The 25,028-nt window shown below is 43.0% G+C and overlaps 1 protein-coding gene across 1 annotated transcript in view; it reads right to left on the bottom strand.

The window, feature by feature from the left end:
* Positions 1 to 272: 272 nt before the first annotated feature.
* The window catches only part of DPYSL5 (dihydropyrimidinase like 5), a 30,503-nt gene continuing 5,747 nt past the window's right edge, over positions 273 to 25,028 (bottom strand). Inside the window, exons 3-13 of the mRNA XM_053459002.1 lie at positions 4,747 to 4,905; positions 4,480 to 4,659; positions 4,218 to 4,286; positions 3,871 to 3,915; positions 3,176 to 3,251; positions 2,894 to 3,050; positions 2,357 to 2,498; positions 1,786 to 1,928; positions 1,351 to 1,558; positions 809 to 977; positions 273 to 578 (exon numbers count right to left, since the gene is read on the bottom strand). Coding sequence (XP_053314977.1) covers positions 493 to 578; positions 809 to 977; positions 1,351 to 1,558; positions 1,786 to 1,928; positions 2,357 to 2,498; positions 2,894 to 3,050; positions 3,176 to 3,251; positions 3,871 to 3,915; positions 4,218 to 4,286; positions 4,480 to 4,659; positions 4,747 to 4,905 — 1,434 coding nt within the window. The 3' untranslated portion in view covers positions 273 to 492. The remainder of the gene's footprint in view (positions 579 to 808; positions 978 to 1,350; positions 1,559 to 1,785; positions 1,929 to 2,356; positions 2,499 to 2,893; positions 3,051 to 3,175; positions 3,252 to 3,870; positions 3,916 to 4,217; positions 4,287 to 4,479; positions 4,660 to 4,746; positions 4,906 to 25,028) is intronic.

Genomic DNA, 25,028 nt, shown 5'->3' on the forward strand with positions numbered 1-25,028 from the left:
ACTGGCGCAGAACGCGACGCGGCCACCGGAATGCAACGTAGCGGAAGATAAGCTGCCTCCCCGCGCGTTTCACAGAGTCCGGTCACCAAGAATCAGACATCAACGAGCCAGGATCTCATCGCTACGAAGACGGACGGGGTCCACCTCACGGACGCCCAGCCACGTACCGGTGGGACATCTTTCCACAAACACTACGGCCTGGCTACCCCAAACATGGAGGACCTACGGCTACTCTAACGAAGGGAGTGAGACGGCGGACGCTGGATCTGAGCGGTTACTCGCGGGATTTCGAAGCTCAGCTCAGCGTTCATGAAGCTGCCCTGGACGGCGAGGTGAGTGGATCCTTCTGTTCTCTTGACACACAAGACGGGTGAGTGTACGTGGTGAGTGTGAGCTGGGTGCAGCAGTGCTGGACTCCCCTCCCCCGGGAGCGGGACGTTAAAGGACCTGGAGACGGGAGTCGAGGGCAAACATGGGTCGGTTTGATGCGGATTACCAGATCCCGCTGGATCTTCCACCGGGAGGCGCGAGGATCCGGGCCGAGGCTCGCTTTGGGACATGGTCATCGATCTGAGCGCCTGCAAGCAAACGAGAGACACTCAGCACGCGGCATTAGACACCCCCCGGGGGGGCCTGGTGTCTCTGTTTCCTAATTGTGAAGATAAGCCGCCGGACTCGACGACCACTTCTAAAAAACAGACATTTGCCCCCTCCCCCCCAAAAAAGAACTGCCCGTTAATCCCACTTTATAATTACCACCCCCGCCCTGAGCGGGGCATTTCTCCCCCAGCCTGTACCCCCGTCTCACCAGAAAGGCTGAAGCCGGACTCGTGGAGATCCCGCATGCCGCCGTGACGAGTGGTCGGCCGAGTCGGAGTGTCTGCCAGCGGGCTGCCCGATTCCTTTTTCCCAGCATGCACCACGACGGCCACGTCCCCCTGATACGGAGTGCGATCCACACATTTAAGACTTAAAGTCTAAAACAAAGGAAAAAAACAGTCAGGCTTTTCATTTACCTTCATAAACTACTCTGGTTTTTAGTTATTTGGGTTTAAAGTCCCCCCGGTGCTCCCGCACTGACTCTGCCCCCCCCCGGTGCTCCCGCACTGACTCTGCCCCCCCCGGTGCTCCCGCACTGACTCTGCCCCCCCCCGGTGCTCCCGCACTGACTCTGCCCCCCCCCCGGTGCTCCCTCGCTGGCTGCTCATTGGTGGTGGCTGTAAGCTTTTATGGGCCCCGAGCATAATCATTTAAGGGCCCCGTCCTTAATGCATACAGGGTTAAAAACAACATGGCAGACACACTGAAGCTGTGTTATAGTAGAAAGGAAATGCTCCTCTCTTCCGTCACCTTCTCCTTCTGGATCATCTTCTTGTACAGGAAGTCCGGGTAGGTCCTCATGGGGTAGAACTCGCCCGATCCCTCGGCGCACATGAACGCTCCGTTCTCGTAGACCACGCGGCCGCGGCTGATGGTGACGAGAGCCACGCCGTGACATCTCATGTTCTCGTACAGATTCACGTCTCCACCCTGCACCTGGTTGCCGGCCGACAGAGTCCTGGGGGGGGGGGATTAACACCGTCAGACAAAACATAAATACCGGGGCCCAGCACCCCCCTGGGTGCAACCAGCGGCTCCTCCTGCCACTAAACGGCTCCTCTGTTCTTTTGGGGGGGGTTGGGTTGGTTCTTGGGGCATCTGGAACATTAACCTGGCCACGTCACGCTCTCTCGCTGCTTCAAGACAGACGACTGCATCATCAGATCACCAAACGGGGTCACTTACTTGGCGGCCTCTGGGTCCCAGACCACCACGTCGGCATCAGCGCCCGGGATAATGCGCCCTTTACGGGGGTACATATTGTGAATCTTGGCTGCGTTGGAACTCGTCACCGCCACAAAGCGATTCTCGTCCATTTTCCCTCCAATCTGTGGGGAAGAGACAGCAAATTTATTATCAGAAGCCCCCCACCCACTAGACAAAGAATCTCCCTTATATACGGTACATGCGCAGAGCTAGAGGGCGGGGAGTGCTGAGATTTAACAGGACGGGGAGGGTCTGGACCAAACAGGACAGGGGTGCTGGGAGCAAACAGGGCAGGTTTGAGACCTAAAACCAGGGGAATTGGGTGTGGAGGACGGGTATGGGGGATGGGTATAGAGGACAGGTATGGAGGACGGGTGTGGAGGATGGGTATGGAGGACGGGTGTGGAGGATGGGTATGGGGGATGGGTATGGAGGACGGGTGTGGAGGATGGGTATGGAGGCCAGGTGTGGGGATGGGTGTGGAAGACGGGTAAGGGGGACAGGTATAGAGGATGGGTATGGGGGGTGGGTGTGGAGGACGGGTACGCACCACTCCTCTCTCCCAGATGACGCTCATGCGGTCCTGCACGCCTCCCACTCCATGGGGGATCTTGGTGAAGTCCTCCTTGCCCATGGCTTTCTGTTTGGTAGTGAAGGTTCTGTGGTCTGAGGACACCACGTTGAGCGTGTCACTGAAACGCAACAAGACGTATCCTAACTGTTTACACGTGTACTCGGGAAACCGCTTACACGTGTACTCGGGAAACCGCTTACACGTGTACTCGGGAAACCGCTTACACGTGTACTCCGGAAACCGCTTACACGTGTACTCGGGAAACCGCTTACACGTGTACTCGGGAAACCGCTTACACGTGTACTCGGGAAACCGCTTACACGTTTGATTAGCAAACCGCTTACACATAAATAGGCAAACTGCTTGCGCATGTAATCGTCAAATCAAGAGAGAAGCAAAAAGAGCAAAATGTTGATAAATAAGGAGATAAAAAGGAGAGAAAATCCTCCCCGGTTTGTGTTTCTCGGGAGCCGGTGGCCGGGGAGACACCGGGCCGCGCCGACGGCCGCTTACTTAGCCAGAAGACTCATGAGGTAGTTGGGCGTGTTGGCGTCCAGCCGCAGCGGGGGGGCGGTGACGTAGGCTGCCGCGTGGGACCACTCCTGGTGATAGTAGTGCAGACCGTTCAGGGTGGCGTGGGCCGTCGTGGTCTCTCCGTACACGATTTTACCTGAGGGGAAAGGTTATTTCGGGTCACGTCCGGCTCCACGCGGGCGGTTTTTAGTGCTTTTTCTGTCAGTTATTTGGAACGCTCTGGAGCTGCAGCTTCCCTGACCGGAAGCAGTAATATCTCACCTTGCATCTTGGCCGCCGCGACGACATCACCAGCTGAAATGCTGGAGACGTTCACCAAATACAACGGACAAAAAGTCTGGGGAGGAAAAATAAAATGTTCTCACTGCAAGCCATGTGGCAGATGACACCGATACAAACCAGTTCCCCTGAGACTGGGACCAGTAACACCAGTAACCCCCCGAACACTGCGGAGTAACAGACCGCACAAAGACAGCCATACAGCGGCAGCTACACCAGCAGAGACAGACACCAGCAGAGAGACAGACACCAGCAGAGAGACAGCCGCCAGCAGAGAGACAGACACCAGCAGAGAGACAGACACTGGGGAAGAGACAGACACCAGCAGAGAGACAGACACTGGGGAAGTGACAGACACCAGCAGACAGACAGACACCAGCAGAGAGACAGACACTGGGGAAGAGACAGACACCAGCAGACAGATAGACACTGGGGAAGAGAGACACCAGCAGACAGACAGACACTGGGGAAGAGACAGACACCAGCAGACAGACACTGGGGAAGAGACAGCCGTCAGCAGAGAGACAGACACTGGGGAAGAGACAGACACCAGCAAAAAGAGATACTGAAAAACGGAGAGCCGCCAGCAGAGAGGAAGCAGTTATGATGAAAAGGTACATTGATAGACAGACGCTGGCAGACACCGGCCCTCACATCCGCTCCCCTCGAGACCTTACCCGGTTAGCGATGGTTATCGCTCGGTGCACGGCCTCTGCTTCCAGCTGTGAAAGGAGAACACGGCAATGATCAGACCGCGGTCTCGTGAGACGCCGCGCGTTTATATGAGGTGAAGCACGGCCAGCTCGGCCATGGATTTAGCGAATGGACCAATCACTCGCTTCCAGCTGAGTTGGGCTGAGCAGCTCGACTCGGATCTCAGTTTGACTCAACTCAGCCCGTCCCGAGCAGACACCATTGGGAAGTTTCACGCTCCCGACCCCTGCGAGCGCCGCGGGCGAGGCGATGTACGCTCTGGGCACAGTCTACGGGCGGCAGGCATTTTGGGAGAAGGTCCAATGTTTACCTCTTCGGGTCGGCTGATCTCAATCCCTTCGGGGCCGGTGATTCCGAGCTCCAGAGTCTCCTTAGCGCCCTGTGACAAGACACGAAAGGCCACCAGTTAATGACTGGAGAACACTGGTGGGCATCTCTTATGGTCAGACTAGATGGGCCTGGTGGCCGGGGGCCAAGCCTGCCATCGATCAGGGCCGGGAGAACATCTGGAGAACTTGGGAAGCAGATGGAAAATGTTAAGCTGCCTGCAGTAAAAGGTACAGAGTCCTTACCTCGGCCACCAGGTCGCCATTCTCTGCGTGGACTCGTGCCACGGCGCCGATGTCCTTGCAGTGTCGGAAGACCTGGTAGAGCTCGTTGTCGCGCAGCATGTACTGATCCTTATACGCCATGAACATCTGGAAGGAGTTCACGCCTTTCTCACGCACCAAGGTCTCCATCTCTGCCCTCACCTGCGGGAGCGACAAAGAGTCACACGGAAACACAGCCTGCGCGTGGTACCCGGCAACGGCCGCAAGCCTACGGGGGGCGCAACATACCTTCGGGCCCCACCAGGTGACCCCCATGTGCAGGGCGTAGTCGCAGCAAACCTTGGGGTCCGCCAGGCTGCGGCACTTCTCGTAAGCGTCCAGCAGAGAGATGTCCCTGTCGGGTAAGACGTGTCCGATGACCATGGTGGTGCCACCCATGAGGGCCGCCTGCGGGCAGATAAATCATTCAGCCGCATTCATCGGGGGTCGCAGGAAAGCATCACTCAACTTTAGAGAGCTCGGCCCGCAGGCTTACACTCACATGTTATGTGTGTATGTATAGCAGAGCAGCGTTCATAAACATGCACGGCCCCGTACCAAGCCTTATTCTATAACAACAACAACAACAACAACAACATGTTTGTTACTAGAAAAATCAGCACAGCCCCTATGGACAGCTCCATACTGATCTCAGACCATATATAATGCTATAAGGATCAGTAACGTTCAGCACAGCCCCTACGGACAGCTCCATATTGATCCCGGACCCTATATAATAGTATAAGGATCAGTAACGTTCAGCACAGCCCCTATGGACAGCTCCATACTGATCCCGGACCATATATAATGCTATAAGGATTAGTAACATTCAGCACAGCTCCTATGGACAGCTCCATACTGATCCCTGACTGTATATAATGCTATAAGGATCAGTAACATTCAGCACAGCCCCTATGGACGGCTCCATACTGATCCCTGACCGTATATAATGCTATAAGGATCAGTAACGTTCAGCACAGCCCCTACGGACAGCTCCATACTGATCCCGGACCTTATATAATGCTATAAGGATTAGTAACATTCAGCACAGCCCCTATGGACAGCTCCATACTGATCCCTGACTGTATATAATGCTATAAGGATCAGTAACATTCAGCACAGCCCCTATGGACAGCTCCATACTGATCCCGGACCATATATAATGCTATAAGGATCAGTAACGTTCAGCACAGCCCCTATGGACAGCTCCATACTGATCCCTGACTGTATAAAATGCTATAAGGATCAGTAACATTCAGCACAGCCCCTATGGACAGCTCCATACTGATCCCGGACCCTATATAATGGTATAAGGATCAGTAACGTTCAGCACAGCCCCTACGGACAGCTCCATACTGATCCCTGACCCTATATAATGCTATAAGGATCAGTAACGTTCAGCACAGCCCCTACGGACAGCTCCATATTGATCCCGGACCCTATATAATAGTATAAGGATCAGTAACGTTCAGCACAGCCCCTATGGACAGCTCCATACTGATCCCGGACCATATATAATGCTATAAGGATTAGTAACATTCAGCACAGCCCCTATGGACAGCTCCATACTGATCCCTGACTGTATATAATGCTATAAGGATCAGTAACATTCAGCACAGCCCCTATGGACAGCTCCATACTGATCCCTGACCGTATATAATGCTATAAGGATCAGTAACGTTCAGCACAGCCCCTACGGACAGCTCCATACTGATCCCGGACCATGTATAATGCTATAAGGATTAGTAACATTCAGCACAGCCCCTATGGACAGCTCCATACTGATCCCTGACTGTATATAATGCTATAAGGATCAGTAACATTCAGCACAGCCCCTATGGACAGCTCCATACTGATCCCGGACCATATATAATGCTATAAGGATCAGTAACGTTCAGCACAGCCCCTATGGACAGCTCCATACTGATCCCTGACTGTATATAATGCTATAAGGATCAGTAACATTCAGCACAGCCCCTATGGAAAGCTCCATACTGATCCCGGACCCTATATAATGGTATAAGGATCAGTAACGTTCAGCACAGCCCCTATGGACAGCTCCATACTGATCCCGGACCCTATATAATGCTATAAGGATCAGTAACGTTCAGCACAGCCCCTACGGACAGCTCCATACTGATCCCTGACCCTATATAATGCTATAAGGATCAGTAACGTTCAGCACAGCCCCTACGGACAGCTCCATATTGATCCCGGACCCTATATAATAGTATAAGGATCAGTAACGTTCAGCACATCCCCTATGGACAGCTCCATACTGATCCCGGACCATATATAATGCTATAAGGATTAGTAACATTCAGCACAGCCCCTATGGACAGCTCCATACTGATCCCTGACTGTATATAATGCTATAAGGATCAGTAACATTCAGCACAGCCCCTATGGACAGCTCCATACTGATCCCTGACCGTATATAATGCTATAAGGATCAGTAACGTTCAGCACAGCCCCTACGGACAGCTCCATACTGATCCCGGACCATGTATAATGCTATAAGGATTAGTAACATTCAGCACAGCCCCTATGGACAGCTCCATACTGATCCCTGACTGTATATAATGCTATAAGGATCAGTAACATTCAGCACAGCCCCTATGGACAGCTCCATACTGATCCCGGACCCTATATAATGGTATAAGGATCAGTAACGTTCAGCACAGCCCCTATGGACAGCTCCATACTGATCCCGGACCCTATATAATGGTATAAGGATCAGTAACGTTCAGCACAGCCCCTACGGACAGCTCCATACTGATCCCTGACCCTATATAATGCTATAAGGATCAGTAACGTTCAGCACAGCCCCTACGGACAGCTCCATATTGATCCCGGACCCTATATAATAGTATAAGGATCAGTAACGTTCAGCACAGCCCCTATGGACAGCTCCATACTGATCCCGGACCATATATAATGCTATAAGGATTAGTAACATTCAGCACAGCCCCTATGGACAGCTCCATACTGATCCCTGACTGTATATAATGCTATAAGGATCAGTAACATTCAGCACAGCCCCTATGGACAGCTCCATACTGATCCCTGACCGTATATAATGCTATAAGGATCAGTAACGTTCAGCACAGCCCCTACGGACAGCTCCATACTGATCCCGGACCATGTATAATGCTATAATGTCAGATATTTTATCATAGAAAACATGTATTCCATATATTCTGTATTTTACATGAACACAAAATGGAGTCAGAGCCATTTTATTTTACTTAATCATGTAGTGATTATTTCTTTTTGTCCTTGTTCTCTCTATAATTGAGAACAAAGAAGTATTCATGTATATAGATGTTTCAGTAAGTATGATACAATTAATATCATCTTCCATGAGAAAGTTAAGGAGTAGACGCTGCATATCCTTGGGAACGTGAATTCGTATGGGGGATACATGGTAAGACTACCAAGTCCTGAGTTACTATCTAGGAGGTAACACCTGGTGATAAGGGTGACCAAGGATAAATTCCAAACACATATGTAATGGTTTTAAGTTAATTCTTAGACCAGAGCGTCTCTCACAGGTAAAGTAAGAAATTACAATGGTGTAAATATGAGTAGAAATCCTAATTTTAATGGGTAAAACCCACTGTTATGATTGGAGAATTCCAATCAAGAGGTGGAGGCTATGATAATAAGCCCTGTCTTTAAAAGCTAAGGTTTTTAATAATTAAGGACTCTCACCTAAGAAACGGACCTTAAAAGAACTGACCCTGTGATAGATAGACCCGGACGGGCTGATTCACCAAATAAACCGCAGAGAATTGGAATTTTAAGATCCTGACACCATATTTCACTCTTGGAGTTACTTTGAGTTCTAACCTAAAGTGATATTCTTTCCATTCAATTTCTTGCCACTGAACCTGGATTAATTTCTACAAGGACCAGTTGGATCACAGCAACAAGTGGTGGTAAATATAATCGTTTTATTATTCTGAATAGAGATGAATTTTGTCTTCTTCATATAGAATTCCCTGTTTCTGGGAAATAATATATGGCATTATTGTATATGGCGGCTTGTGAGACTGCAGCTTATAACCCGTGATAATAACAATAATGAAAAGGTATTTTTACCTGTAGATGAAGTTTGACATTATTTGCATCTATTAGGAACTTCACTAAATACTCTTAGACATTATTAAATTATTTTAATTTGTCATATTAGTTGAACTAATATATAAGAGAGATAGTGATATTTTTATTACTGCCCTGATTATTATCAATTTTTGGTTGCTGAGTGGAATGGAAATTAATTGTGTGTTAGACTCATAAAGTATTAATTCATATTGATAACTTTCGATAATATACCGTATTTGGATATACTGCAATTTGACATGTTTAAGAACTTTGTATTTTGTATTCTGCACTGTTTGACTCATATATAGATTTTATAAATTGCCTTCACAATAAATAATATTTTTGATTGATTATCGTTGTGATATATATCTAATTTGAATTATAATTTTCGGCGATCTGAAAGGATTTAGGATCGGAGATAAAATATAGGGTATCTCCCTAAATTAATATTGTGGATGTGGTACTACAATATTTGGTAGCGTCGTTATTTTGCGTGTGTGATAAAATATTGGTTTTGCCTATTTTGTCTCATTAATATCCCTAACATACTTGGAGGCACTGCTGAGATATTTCACGTAAAAGAATAATTCAAATTATTGATATACGGTAGTTGTTGTCAATTTCTGTTGTTTCACATAGTATATTTCTGGTACTGTGTATTGTATACTGATCAGTGCATAAAACATGTCTGTGTCCAGCAAATCGAGTGCTACTTCTGGTGAAGATGTTTTGCTGTATAAAGCACAAATGCTGGTACATGTTAATAACATTAAACAGGATGTTATGAAAGGTTATCATAAAAATATGAAAATCAAAGAGAATTATGGAGAGTGGCTCCAATCCCTTAAGGATGAAGTACAAATGACCCTAATTAACGACTGGTCGGAAGGATCACCCTTGGTTGGACATTTGAATACCATTGTTCAAACATCTGATTTGAAGGAGCGAGAAGGGTTAATCCTTTCATCTTGGCCCTATTTCTTTGTATTGGCTTCTCAGTTGTTGCGAGATCGTGAAACTAGAGAAAAAGAAGTGTCTAGTCTCCAGAAAGAGTTGAATGCTTCTAAAGCAGCCCTGGATCAGTTAAATGATACCCAGGCAGAAAACAAACAGTTGAGACTAAAGCTTGATGAATTGACTGATAAGCATTGGGCGCTTCATGGCCAGTACTTTGATGCTAAGAGCAGGGAAACGGATTGTCAGTGTGATCTGGATAATTGTCGTAGGGAGATACGAGAACTCCAAGCCCAATTGTCTCAACAGGATAGTGTGCAAATGCCTAAGCTATCTTTGTATGATGAAGGTGATGAAGGGGTTAAAACCCACACCACCGTAACAGAGTCTACTGTTCTGAGTATAAGTAAGCAATTACAAACTCTACAAGAACAGGTTAACCAGATGGCTTCTGTCCAATCACAGCGGAATGAGAAAGTTACATTGTCTGATACACGCGATTCCTCTGACTCTGATCAGGAGAGTGATAAAAGCGATCGTGAATCTTCCGTTTATTCAGAAGGTCATGTTTCAGGCGAACCCTCTGTGATGTTACAAGGTGCCAATTCGGCCAAAACACACAGATCAGACGGGCGCTCCCGTAATTTTAAAGGAGCAACAAAGGGTACTAAGAAATTACCCGTACCTGTCTATGATGCCCCTAAGGTAATTAAATTCCTTAAGGAGACTGTTGCTGAATTTTCTAAAAAAGGCACAGCTAATATCGCTGATCATTTAGAATCATTTGAAAGGGCAATGCAGTTTTTGGGAATGGATGATGATTTCCACAAGAAGCACTATGTGTCGTGGACTTTTTCAAGTCATCACAGACATTACTTTGAAGGTTTACAAAGTATGCGAACCCTTTCTTGGTCTAAAATGAAATATGAGATTAAGTTAGAGTTTGGACAGTATAAAACTGTCTCAGCTGCTAAAAAGGCTGTGTATAATCTGAAATGTAGGCCTCACCAAAGTCCTAGAGAGTTTTTAACTGTTCTAAAGAACGCTTATTCTCTTACAGAACGTAAGCCCAGATATGATTCTCGAGAATTCCGTGATCTTTTCTTCTATGCAATGCCTTCTCCTATTCGGACAAGTCTTGCTAGAGATTATGATAGCGATTGCTCATTAGACTGGCTTGTTAATGAATGCATGACACTGTATACAGTATTGCATGCCAATGATGATTTGTCTGATAAAAAGAGTCAGAAATTTCATGGACAAGAGGTGGCAGAAACCCAAGTCCATCTGGGTTTAGAATCACAGAAAAAGAGAAGCTATGCTGAGGTGGTTAAATCCCCAAAACCTCAGAAACAGGAATCGGCTACAGCCTCACCTGTTGTCAGGCCTAAAACTCTTAATGTGGAATCCCAGGATAACAAAGGAAAAAGTCCTACTGCCAAAAAGAATCCACAGTGGAGGAAGGGTAATTCCCAGTGGAAGAAAAACCCTCAGGCAAGGAGGAAATTTTACAGGACTAATAGGGACAGATCCAGTCAGTCTGAGTCTGATAACTCCCAACAGCCTCAGCCAAATAACTCCAACCCTAACAGGCAGTACAGGAATGGGAAAAACAATTTACGTCATCATGTAAATCAAATGAGTGACCAAATCAAATTGTTAACGGAGCAAATGACTAAATTAAGTCAAACTGTGGCTACAGCGACCACCAATCCTTTTTTAGGGGCAGGTCCTGTCACTATGCCAGCTCCTCCGCAATAGATCATAACGAAGTTAAAGCCGATGTGGCAATGCAGGGATGGGTATCAGATGATATAATTCCTAACCCTGTTTTACTTCCAGATCCTCATCATCTATCAGATGATTGTGTTAATAATGATGGTAAAACCTACGTGGTCCCTCCACTTTTGGCTAGGGGGGACGTGTCTGTAACCTTTTCTTCTATATTGCAGCCAGACCAAATGAGTCCGCAAACTAACTTGTCTTTAAAAGCACCTAGTTCCCAGGAACCGGCTCTGAAGGAGTTAACCGATGAGATGCCGACCGCTAGTAACAGCTTGAATGCTAAAGACATTCCTGAGAAGGAAGAACTAGTGGGTAAGAGTGCGCATACATCAGTACAGGTTGGAACTACTGCCGTGACAGGTAACGTATGGAAGACAAGTGATATGCTGACACATTCTAAGTTCTTATGTGAATTAGAAGAATATGAAGGAAGATATTATGTTTCTGTAAATGTACAGGATTCATTACCACAACCCTTCATGGGGTTAATTGACACTGGGTCACAGGCAACTATATTGTCAAATGTGTACTTTCAGAAGGTAATGGACTTAGCAGCGGAAAAGCCGAAGCTAAGAGATTTTCCAAATACTCTACTGAGTGTTGGAGGTAATTCCCTTCATGTCGTAGGTTCTACCTGGTTAAAGTTTACCATAGGTAATAAGACCTTGAGACACCCGGTAATAGTGGTAAATCTCCCCTATGACCGATTGATTTTGGGTATAGATATACTCAGAAGACTTAATGTAATCATAGATTGTGTGAATGGGATTGTATGGTCACAAACCAAAGTACCCATTCCATATGATAAGTCTCATCAGCAATCCAGGCGTAACTGCCATATGATTGAGGAAAGGCCGGACTCAATTGAAATTCATTTTAGGAATAGTCAGTCATCTGATGTTACTGTTTTGCAGGTTAATGATTTTATTTCCCCTGCAGATGATCATTCCATAAAAGTTCAACCGGAGAGGATCCGAAATGTCTCTCTGGAAGGCGATATTTTAACCATTTCTCTTCGCAGGGATTATGTGGAATCTGTGGAATCAACAAGTCATGTTCAATTCCTTGACAAAATTGAAAGGGTTAATAACAATTTATTTTTTTCCTGTTCAAGTGAATGATCTAGGGAGAAGTAAGAATGCCAAGCTAAACTTGGAGATCGAAAACAGCTATATCAGCAAAAGTCTGTTAAAGCAGATCGCTAATCCTAAAATGATCCGGTATCTTTCTCCCCAAGACAGGTGGATCCATAATCTGGACGGCGAATCGGACAGCCATAATATTATTGCAAAATGTTTATTATCTATTTCTATCGGAAATAAGACAGCCAAACATTTGTTTCTGGTGTTGGACGAACCTCGTTACCAGATTTATGTGGGCAATGATGTCATACATCGCTTTGCTATCCATCTGGATTTGATCAATTCTAATCTTTGGACCAGGTTAAAAGGCAATCCTTGTGAATTTCAGGAGGAAGATGCAGCACTGAAATCGGCACAGTTATTGCCATATGCAGTCAGTGTTCAAGTACCTGAAGATGTAACCATTCCACAAGGAAGCAGTAACTTTCTTCTACCCATACAGGTTAAGAAAGGCCAGAGATTGAGAAATCCCAATGCATTTATCTGCTTATCCAACCGGATGCAACAGCTAGGTATCATGGTAACACCTACACCAATGGTAAATATTCATGGAAACCCTATTTATGTTGTTATAAACAACATTGCACCTCATAATATTACCTTATCCAAAGGTACTGTTGTAGGTTTGGCATTGGATTCAGAATATTATACTTTTGGATTTCAAAATCATGTAATAGGTCTCATTCCTGAAGAATATCTAACAGAAGAACAAATAGTGGAACAAACGTTTAATTCTATTCCAGAAGGTTTATTCACTATCCAATCTGTTTATCCTTTCAATATAGGTGAAGGTTCGTGCAGGATCGAAGAATCCTCCATCGTCTTTGACCACCTAATTGATGAACAAGAATATCATGACCAAAAGAAAATTAATCCACCTGGAGAGGACCTAACCTCTAAACTTAAGGAATCCTTTGAAATAGGTCAACCTGAAGTTTTTCCTGGATTTCAGGAAAGGGTGGAAGAACAGATATCCATGGCTGATGCTTGCTCTAATGACAGTGAACGTCAACAGCTAAGGGAAATTCTAATGGAGTTCCAAGAGATCTTTGCCAAAGATTCTTATGATTGTGGTTTTACTAACCTTCATGTCGCTAGGATCCAGACTGATCCCGATCTACCACCCGTATGTATCAAGCAATATAGACTACCTTTAGCGTCCTATGATGCGCTACAGGATATCATTCGGAATTTAAAGGACCGTGGTATTATCCGTTCAGTACACAGTTCGTATAATAACCCCATCCTAGGAATTCTGAAGCCTAATGGTCAATGGCGTTTGTGTGCTGATTTAAGACAGCTAAATAAACGTGTGTATATGTCTGGATGGCCTATACCCTACATAGACCAATACTTGGTACAAATGCAAGGATCCAAAATATTCACTGCCCTAGATTGTGCCCAGGGATACTGGACTATTCCGGTACACAAGGAGGACCAATACAAGTTGGCCTTTACATTTGGAAAACAGCAGTATACTTGGACCCGGATGCCTTTTGGTTACATAAATTCTGGTCATGAATTTGCTGTATTCATGCATAAAGTTATGCCTGATGCATTTGAAAGGGGAACCTTGGCCTATGTGGATGATATTTTACTCAAAAGTATTTCTTTTGATAAACATATTTTGGAGATCCGACATGTTCTTAATCAATTAAGAGAGGCAGGAGTTAAACTCTCATTGCAGAAAGCCCAATGGTGTCGTACCAAAGTCAACTTCCTTGGACACGAGGTAACTTCTGAAGGATTAAGTCCACAGAAGAAGAAAGTTGAAGCTGTTCTGAATGCCAAAACTCCTACCAATGTCAAAGAATTAAGATCGTTCTTAGGAATGATTAATTATTCCCGTAAGTTTATTGATAACTATGCAGAAATAACAAAACCTCTTTTACAGCTGCTTAAGAAAGATGTAAGATGGAACTGGGGGGAAGCCCAGGACAAAGCCATAGCTGAGCTGAGGAGAAAACTCACTCAGGCACCCTGTTTGGCATATCCAGAGGGAGGTAAGCCTTTCTATCTGGAAACAGGATTTACTAACTTAAGCATAAGTGCGGTTTTGTATCAAAAACAGGACAATCTGAACAAGGTCATCGCATATGCAAGCAAAACCTTGTCACCGGTTGAAATGAAATTCAACAACTGTGAGAAAGCTTTATTGTCTACGGTATGGGCATTACAGAATTTTCGGAGCTATATCCACGGCGAGAAGATTATTGTAGAAACTGCTCACCAACCTCTACAATATTTGCAGAGCGACAGGATACGAGACGGTAATCTTTCTAACAGTAGAATTACTGCATGGACTTTATTCTTACAGGGATGGCCGTTAGAAGTCCGTTATAATCAAAATAAGAAGAATGTAGTTGCCCAAGGACTGGCAGATCTACATGATTGTGCTGCTCTACCTCTGGATGATAACTCTACCGGAGATGATTTCCTAGAGGAACAATTACTTTCTCCTTATAAAGCTTATGACGAGGAATATTGTCGACCACTATCATGTGTATACATAGATGGTTGTTCATATCATATCACTGTTGATAATGAACAGAAATTGGTTGCAGGTATTGGAATCACCTGGACAGGTGATTATCCAAATATATCTGTAGGATACAGCATTGGTCCTAAAAGCAGTCAGATAGCTGAACTTTGTGCCGTATATAAAACCATTCAAATGGCAATTGAATATGGTATTAAAGAGTTTGTTATAATAACGGATTCTAACTACGTGCGCAACAGTTTTGTCGAGTATCTGCCTAGCTGGAAACGTAACCAAATGCTGAGGAGTAACAACAAACCTGTGAAGCATGGTAAGTTGTTTTGTGAAATTGATGAATTGGTAATCAAACATGGTTTGACCATTTATTGGAAGAAAACCAAAGGCCATTCTAAGATACAAAGTATCGATAAAGAAGGTAATGATTTGGCTGATTCATTAGCAAAACAGGCAGCCATCAATGGAGAACTTTTTAACATTGATGATCTTACTGGATCAATTCAGATTGAAGCCATAACTAGACAGCAAGCTAGAAATGAAGTGGACCTTAATACTGCACAATGGAGTCAAGAATTTCCCAATGAGGATCTGATCACTAGTCAAAAGAACGATCCCGTTATTGGTCGATTTTATGAGTATATAAAAGATCCCATTGCCAATCCTATCACTGATGATGATTGTAAGGATAATGAAGACTTGCGAATCTTGATGAGATATAAAGTCCAATTCAACTTGATGGATGGATTGCTGATCAGAACATCCAAACATGGCATACAACAATGGGTAGTTCCTACCGCCTTTAGAGGTTTAATGTTGCAACACGCACATGATGCACCTACATCTGGTCATCGTGGGGATAAGATCACCTACGAGATACTGCGTGATTATGCCTATTGGCCACATATGCTAAGAGATGTGCAAACTTATTGTCGAGGATGTTTGATCTGTCCGCAATTCCAACCTCATGCTCCAACTCATCGTGCACCACTTCAGAAACGAGGAATGTCTCTACCTTGGTCTGACATACAAATCGATTTCATAGGACCTGTAACTAGATCCTCAAGAGGTAACAAGTATATGTTAACTGTTACATGTATGTTCACCAAATGGGTAGAATGTATTCCATGCAGAGAGAACACTAGTTCTGTGTGTGCAGCATTACTAATCAATCATGTATTTTCCAGATTTGGCCTCCCTCAGAGAATCGAGTCAGATCGTGGAAGTCATTTCACAAGCGAAGTGATGACAAAAATGTGGAAAATCCTAGGTGTGAAGCGCAAGTTACATATCGCCTACCGTGCAGCTTCTAGCGGAGGGGTAGAGCGTTATAACCAGTCCATAGTAAACATACTCAAAAAGTATGTGAAAGAATCTGGCAAGGACTGGGATGTTAAATTGCCCTTAGTTCTAATGGCTATTAGAGCTACACCTAGTACCGCCACTAAGATGTCACCTTTTGAATTGATGACAGGCAGAAAGATGATTTTACCACAACATCTGCTATATCGCACATCTGATCATAATTTGATCAACGCTGCAACAACCCATCAGTATGTTGAAAATCTACGTAAACATCTTCAATATGCATTTGCTTTTGCACAAAAGAATCTAGGAAAAGCAGCAATCAGTGCTAAAACCTACTATGATCTGAAGACTACTAAGAAAGAATATGAAATCTCCGACCAAGTTTATCTGTATAACTTTGCACGAAACCAAGTGAAGGAAAAGAAGTTTCTACCTTCTTGGAAGGGTCCATATGTCATAATTGACAAGATTTCACCAGTAGCCTATAAGATCAAGATTCCTAAAGATGGTAATTTTGTTGAAAAATGGGTTCATATTAACCAATTGCGTGTTTGTCATCCTAGATCTCAGTTAAGAATTCTAGATAATGATTCTGAGATAGAAGATTGAACATCGGTGTGAAGTCAGAAGATCAAAATCTACAATGTGGTATCGTATACAACTTGAAATGTTGTTATGTTATGCGATAATGTATATCCATGTCATTAATTTCCATACCATCCAGCAACTATATCAATATCGATAGGTAGATTGGATAGTTATGTTTTAATGTCAAGTGATATTACAAGTACGTATACTCATACTATTCTTTTCTTTTTGAATATTAAGACAAGGATTCATGTTCTGAAAGATGTCCAAGAAGGATGTGGCGATCGTCTGGATCGTATTACTCCTGTGTCACGAGATGCGGATGGAACCGATCGCAGAGCCTGGACCATCCTCTGGCATCATGATCCAAGAAGCTCCTGGATTCATCCTTACAGAAAAGAGGATCCTAACACAACGTGTGTTTGTCAGCTTAGACCCGAAGATCTCCATCGAAAAACAGTACAACGTTTCATCGATGCAGCTCCCTGAATTAAAGGCCTGGTACCAGATGCATCTTGAAAGAGCACAAAGACGCGTTCAAGAAATTTTGGAACAAGCCAGGAAGCCGTTTGTATCGAGCTCCATTACAATGAATCATCGAGCTAAAAGATTTCTTGTTGCTTTAATTGTTGCCTTGGTATGTACAGCCATAGGTGCCGTCGTTGCAACCGGTATGTCTGCCGCAAACGCTGTTTCTGTTCAAACTTTGGAGAACGAAATTCGAGGCTTAAAAGGAGAAATCAATGCTATTCATCGGGAAATGGAACGACAAAGAGAGTATCTCGTGGATTTAATGGTTATGGTGAATGATACCATTGTAACCACGAATATGCATTCCAAATTAATCTCTCACTCCATTAATCTGCACCAAAGTCATGAACAATTCAAACGTGAACTTTTGTCTATGCACGACCCGATAATATTCCACACAACTTCATTTTTGGACGAAGTGCAATCTGGAATGACTGATTTAACCAGAGGACACATCCCTTTATATTTTGTTGCAGACGATATCGTTCGTAAAATGATTACAAAAGTCGATGGCAATACCGTGGAGCCCATGCAACTAAATCTGGCCTATGAAATGGGAAGTGCTCTTCCTCTTTATATTGATCCAGAGAGAATGGAAATATGTTTCTTATTATCAATCCCGTATGTTACCCCACGAAACATTTTTCAGTTGAAAACCATACATAATGTTGGAACATGGAAGGATGAGATACATGTCAAAATCCAAACCCCTGCTGTGTTGGCTTTTCAACCATGGGTACCAGATTGGTATTCAATACCTATTTTGACAGAATGTGTTAAATTTAAGGACAATAATTTTCAGTGTGACGGGAATCCTTTTATATACGATTCTACCAATGCTTTATGTGGAATTGAATATATTAAGCACGGTTCTGAAAAGTGTCAAGTAACTATGACAAAAACTGGTGATAATGCTCCAGTACATGCTATCTTGGTAAAAGATAGGTGGTTGGTCAGTACTCTGTACAAAAACATGAGTATATTTCGGAGAGATCAAGTGACTAATAAGGTGATAGCCTTGCCATCTCCTGTGTCACTCATCAAGGTACCCCAGGACTCGCGTATTACTGTAGGCACTGTTACTTTGTACCCTGCTGGTACCGATGTTTGGGAAGGGGAAGTTCAAATGGTTGATGCGTTTCAAAATCTTGACATTCCCATTAATCCTGATCTCCAATATCTGCTTGACCATAAGCCTAACCATACAATACAGATGTCTATCAGGAAGAATAATATTTCTGTTGATGCCTATAAGTACACGGAACAAGATACCAATATCATACACAATGTGGATTGGTCATATTACAATGACATTATTTTTGGTTTGATGATTGTAACAGTTCTTATATGGCTAATTGTTTTTACTGTAAAGTTTTCATTAATGACTTCTCTTACAGGAGCAAAAGTGTTCCAATCTGTGCATTATACCCCTGCAAGTCCCATGTCGGACAATATGATTTGAAGTCGTTAATAAGCCATCTGACGTTTGTTTAGATCATTCTAAAGCAAACTAGACCTTGCTTTGTCATAATCTAAAGGGGGGATTATGTCAGATATTTTATCATAGAAAACATGTATTCCATATATTCTGTATTTTACATGAACACAAAATGGAGTCAGAGCCATTTTATTTTACTTAATCATGTAGTGATTATTTCTTTTTGTCCTTGTTCTCTCTATAATTGAGAACAAAGAAGTATTCATGTATATAGATGTTTCAGTAAGTATGATACAATTAATATCATCTTCCATGAGAAAGTTAAGGAGTAGACGCTGCATATCCTTGGGAACGTGAATTCGTATGGGGGATACATGGTAAGACTACCAAGTCCTGAGTTACTATCTAGGAGGTAACACCTGGTGATAAGGGTGACCAAGGATAAATTCCAAACACATATGTAATGGTTTTAAGTTAATTCTTAGACCAGAGCGTCTCTCACAGGTAAAGTAAGAAATTACAATGGTGTAAATATGAGTAGAAATCCTAATTTTAATGGGTAAAACCCACTGTTATGATTGGAGAATTCCAATCAAGAGGTGGAGGCTATGATAATAAGCCCTGTCTTTAAAAGCTAAGGTTTTTAATAATTAAGGACTCTCACCTAAGAAACGGACCTTAAAAGAACTGACCCTGTGATAGATAGACCCGGACGGGCTGATTCACCAAATAAACCGCAGAGAATTGGAATTTTAAGATCCTGACACCATATTTCACTCTTGGAGTTACTTTGAGTTCTAACCTAAAGTGATATTCTTTCCATTCAATTTCTTGCCACTGAACCTGGATTAATTTCTACAAGGACCAGTTGGATCACAGCAACAAGTGGTGGTAAATATAATCGTTTTATTATTCTGAATAGAGATGAATTTTGTCTTCTTCATATAGAATTCCCTGTTTCTGGGAAATAATATATGGCATTATTGTATATGGCGGCTTGTGAGACTGCAGCTTATAACCCGTGATAATAACAATAATGAAAAGGTATTTTTACCTGTAGATGAAGTTTGACATTATTTGCATCTATTAGGAACTTCACTAAATACTCTTAGACATTATTAAATTATTTTAATTTGTCATATTAGTTGAACTAATATATAAGAGAGATAGTGATATTTTTATTACTGCCCTGATTATTATCAATTTTTGGTTGCTGAGTGGAATGGAAATTAATTGTGTGTTAGACTCATAAAGTATTAATTCATATTGATAACTTTCGATAATATACCGTATTTGGATATACTGCAATTTGACATGTTTAAGAACTTTGTATTTTGTATTCTGCACTGTTTGACTCATATATAGATTTTATAAATTGCCTTCACAATAAATAATATTTTTGATTGATTATCGTTGTGATATATATCTAATTTGAATTATAATTTTCGGCGATCTGAAAGGATTTAGGATCGGAGATAAAATATAGGGTATCTCCCTAAATTAATATTGTGGATGTGGTACTACAATATTTGGTAGCGTCGTTATTTTGCGTGTGTGATAAAATATTGGTTTTGCCTATTTTGTCTCATTAATATCCCTAACAATAAGGATTAGTAACATTCAGCACAGCCCCTATGGACAGCTCCATACTGATCCCTGACTGTATATAATGCTATAAGGATCAGTAACATTCAGCACAGCCCCTATGGACAGCTCCATACTGATCCCGGACCATATATAATGCTATAAGGATCAGTAACGTTCAGCACAGCCCCTATGGACAGCTCCATACTGATCCCTGACCCTATATAATGGTATAAGGATCAGTAACGTTCAGCACAGCCCCTATGGACAGCTCCATACTGACCCCTGTATATCATGGACACGTTTCCGGTAACACGGTCAGCGTTTGGATCCATTTCGTGCCGATCTGTGGGGGACGCGTCGCCGTGACGTCACCGCATGATGTGCATTACCGTCACCGCATGATGTGCATTACCGTCACGAGGAGCCATGCAGCTTTTGTAGTGATAGGAGTGATGGGAGTTATTTACTAACAACATCGGGGGGGGCACCAGAGGATGACATCACAGGAAATTATTATTACTTTATTATTAACCCCTTACTCTTACTCCAGCTCGGCGTTTATTGAGAATAGAAAGCGGGTAAATACCCCGGGGGCCGGGACTTTAACCTCTGACACAGAATAATAACGTAACAAAGACCTCTAACGGCGGTCACGCGATACCGACGGCAGCCTTCGGGGGGTTATACCCCAGCGGGGGGCATTTAGAGGATATTCCAAGCACTAGGAGTATACGCGATACCGACGGTAGCCTTCGGGGGGTTATACCCCAGCGGGGGGCATTTACAGGATATTCCGAGCCCTATGAGTATAGGCGACACCGACGGCAGCCTTCGGGGGGTTATACCCCAGCGGGGGGCATTTAGATTATACTCCAAGTGCTAGGAGTATACGCGATACCGACGGCAGCCTTCGGGGGGTTATACCCCAGCGGGGGGCATTTAGATTATATTCCAAGCGCTAGGAGTATACGCGATACCGACGGCAGCCTTCGGGGGGTTATACCCCAGCGGGGGGCATTTACAGGATATTCCAAGCGCTAGGAGTATACGCGACACCGACGGCAGCCTTCGGGGGGTTATACCCCACCGGGGGGCATTTACAGGATATTCCAAGCGCTAGGGGTATACGTGCCACGCAGGTTTATTATCGCCTCTCCAATCCGTCTGTCTCCCCGCGTGCCGCTGTCTGATCGTCTCCGACGCTCACTCCGGAATACAAATGCCTCGTTCTCAGGACAAAGCACCGCGCTGGTCCCTCGGGAGGCCGGGGGTTACCATGGATACGGGGAAGACCCCCTGAAAGGCGCTGGTATTGGGGAGGAATAGGAAGGGAGGCTCAGTGAGAGATGGGGGGGGGTTCATTACCAGGAATGAAAGTAGATTGTAAACTCTTCCGGTCCCAGTCTGTCTTAACGTAATAACATTAAAACCGGCAATAACATTAAACATTGCTCTCCCGAATTACTTCCATTCGGAGAACGTGGTCACCACTCACGGAACCCGGTTACATAAACACGTGAAAATACGCTGAATGGTCTAACACCACATATATGACGAAGTTATAACGGGACTGGCATCCGCAATCTGGAAAAACATTCTGATTCATAACATTTTCTGGAAACCGGCCATGATCCGGGGGTCCGCGCGCAAGCACAGCGTCCCAATAAACAAACCCAACAAAAGGCTTTGTTAACGGAACAGACTGCGATCCCAGGGAGACGGAACAGCCTGGAGCTCATTACTGATCTACACTGCAGCTGTGTGCGGGGAACATCCATATACTGTATATATATATATAAATAGTTATACGGCCGGAGAGTATATAATATATAATATGAGGAATATACAGGATATAACGGGTTATAAGGACGGGATTAGTTATATGGGGGTAGAGTATATAATATATAATATGAGGAATATACAGGATATAACGGGTTATAAGGACGGGATTAGTTATACGGCCGGAGATTATATAATATATAATATGAGGAATATACAGGAATATGACGGGTTATAAGGACGGGATTAGTTATACGGCCGGAGATTATATAATATATAATATGAGGAATATACAGGGATATAACGGGTTGTAAGGACGGGGTTAGTTATACGGGGGAGAGTATATAATATATAATATGAGGAATATACAGGATATAACGGGTTATAAGGACGGGATTAGCTATACGGCCGGAGAGTATATAATATATAATATGAGGAATATACAGGGTTATAACGGGTTACATGGACGGGATTAGTTATACGGCCGGAGAGAATATAATAAATAATATGAGGAATATACAGGGTTATAACGGGTTATAAGGACGGGATTAGTTATACGGCCGGAGAGTATATAATATATAATATGAGGAATATACAGGATATAACGGGTTATAAGGACGGGATTAGTTATACGGGGAGGAGAGTATATAATATATAATATGAGGAATATACAGGATATAACGTGTTATAAGGACGGGATTAGTTATACGGCTGGAGAGTATATAATATATAATATGAGGAATATACAGGGATATAACGGGTTATAAGGACGGGATTAGTTATACGGGGGAGAGTATATAATATATAATATGAGGAATATACAGGGATATAACGGGTTATAAGGACGGGATTAGTTATACGGCTGGAGAGTATATAATATGAGGAATATACAGGGATATAACGGGTTATAAGGATGGGATTAGTTATACGGCCGGAGAGTATATAATATATAATATGAGGTATATACAGGGATATAACGGGTTATAAGGACGGGATTAGTTATACGGCTGGAGAGTATATAATATATAATATGAGGAATATACAGGGATTTAACGGGTTATAAGGACGGGATTAGTTATACGGGATGGAGAGTATATAATATATAATATGAGGAATATACAGGGATTTAACGGGTTATAAGGACGGGATTAGTTATACGGCCGGAGAGTATATAATATATAATATGAGGAATATACAGGATATAACGGGTTATAAGGACAGGATTAGTTATACGGGCCGGAGAGTCTATAATATATAATATGAGGAATATACAGGATATAACGGGTTATAAGGACGGGATTAGTTATACGGGCAGGAGAGTATATAATATATAATATGAGGAATATACAGGATATAACGGGTTATAAGGACAGGATTAGTTATACGGCCGGAGAGTATATAATATATAATATGAGGAATATACAGGATATAACGGGTTATAAGGACGGGATTAGTTATACGGCCGGAGAGTATATAATATATAATATGAGGAATATATAGGATATAACGGGTTATATGGATGGGATTAGTTATATGGGATGGAGAGTATATAATATATAATATGAGGAATATACAGGATATAACGGGTTATAAGGACGGGATTAGTTATACGGCCGGAGAGTATATAATATATAATATGAGGAATATAGAGGATATAATGGGTTATAAGGACAGGATTAGTTTTACGGCCGTAGAGTGTATGATATATAATATGAGGAATATACAGGGATATAACGGGTTATAAGGACGGGATTAGTTATACGGGGGAGAGTATATAATATATAATATGAGGAATATACAGGATATAACGGGTTATAAGGACGGGATTAGTTATACGGCCGGAGAGTATATAATATGAGGAATATACAGAGATATAACGGGTTATAAGGACGGGATTAGTTATACGGCCGGAGAGTATATAATATATAATATGAGGAATATACAGGATATAACGGGTTATAAGGATGGGATTAGTTATATGGGATGGAGAGTATATAATATATAATATGAGGAATATACAGGATATAACGGGTTATAAGGACAGGATTAGTTAAACGGCCGGAGAGTATATAATATATAATATGAGGAATATACAGGATATAACGGGTTATAAGGACGGGATTAGTTATACGGGATGGAGAGTATATAATATATAATATGAGGAATATACAGGGATTTAACGGGTTATAAGGACGGGATTAGTTAAACGGCCGGAGAGTATATATTATATAATATGAGGAATATACAGGGATATAACGGGTTATAAGGACGGGATTAGTTATACGGCCGGAGAGTATATAATATATAATATGAGGAATATACAGGGATTTAACGGGTTATAAGGACGGGATTAGTTAAACGGCCGGAGAGTATATATTATATAATATGAGGAATATACAGGGATATAACGGGTTATAAGGACGGGATTAGTTATACGGCCGGAGAGTATATAATATATAATATGAGGAATATAGAGGATATAATGGGTTATAAGGACAGGATTAGTTTTACGGCCGTAGAGTGTATAATATATAATATGAGGAATATACAGGGATATATAACGGGTTATAAGGACGGGATTAGTTATACGGGGGAGAGTATATAATATATAATATGAGGAATATACAGGATATAACGGGTTATAAGGACGGGATTAGTTATACGGCCGGAGAGTATATAATATATAATATGAGGAATATACAGGGATATAACGGGTTATAAGGACGGGATTAGTTATACAGGCCGGAGAGTATATAATATATAATATGAGGAATATACAGGGATATAACGGGTTATAAGGACGGGATTGGTTATATGG

The sequence above is a fragment of the Spea bombifrons genome, chromosome 3, assembly GCF_027358695.1.
Source record: "Spea bombifrons isolate aSpeBom1 chromosome 3, aSpeBom1.2.pri, whole genome shotgun sequence".
NCBI lineage: Eukaryota > Metazoa > Chordata > Amphibia > Anura > Pelobatidae > Spea > Spea bombifrons.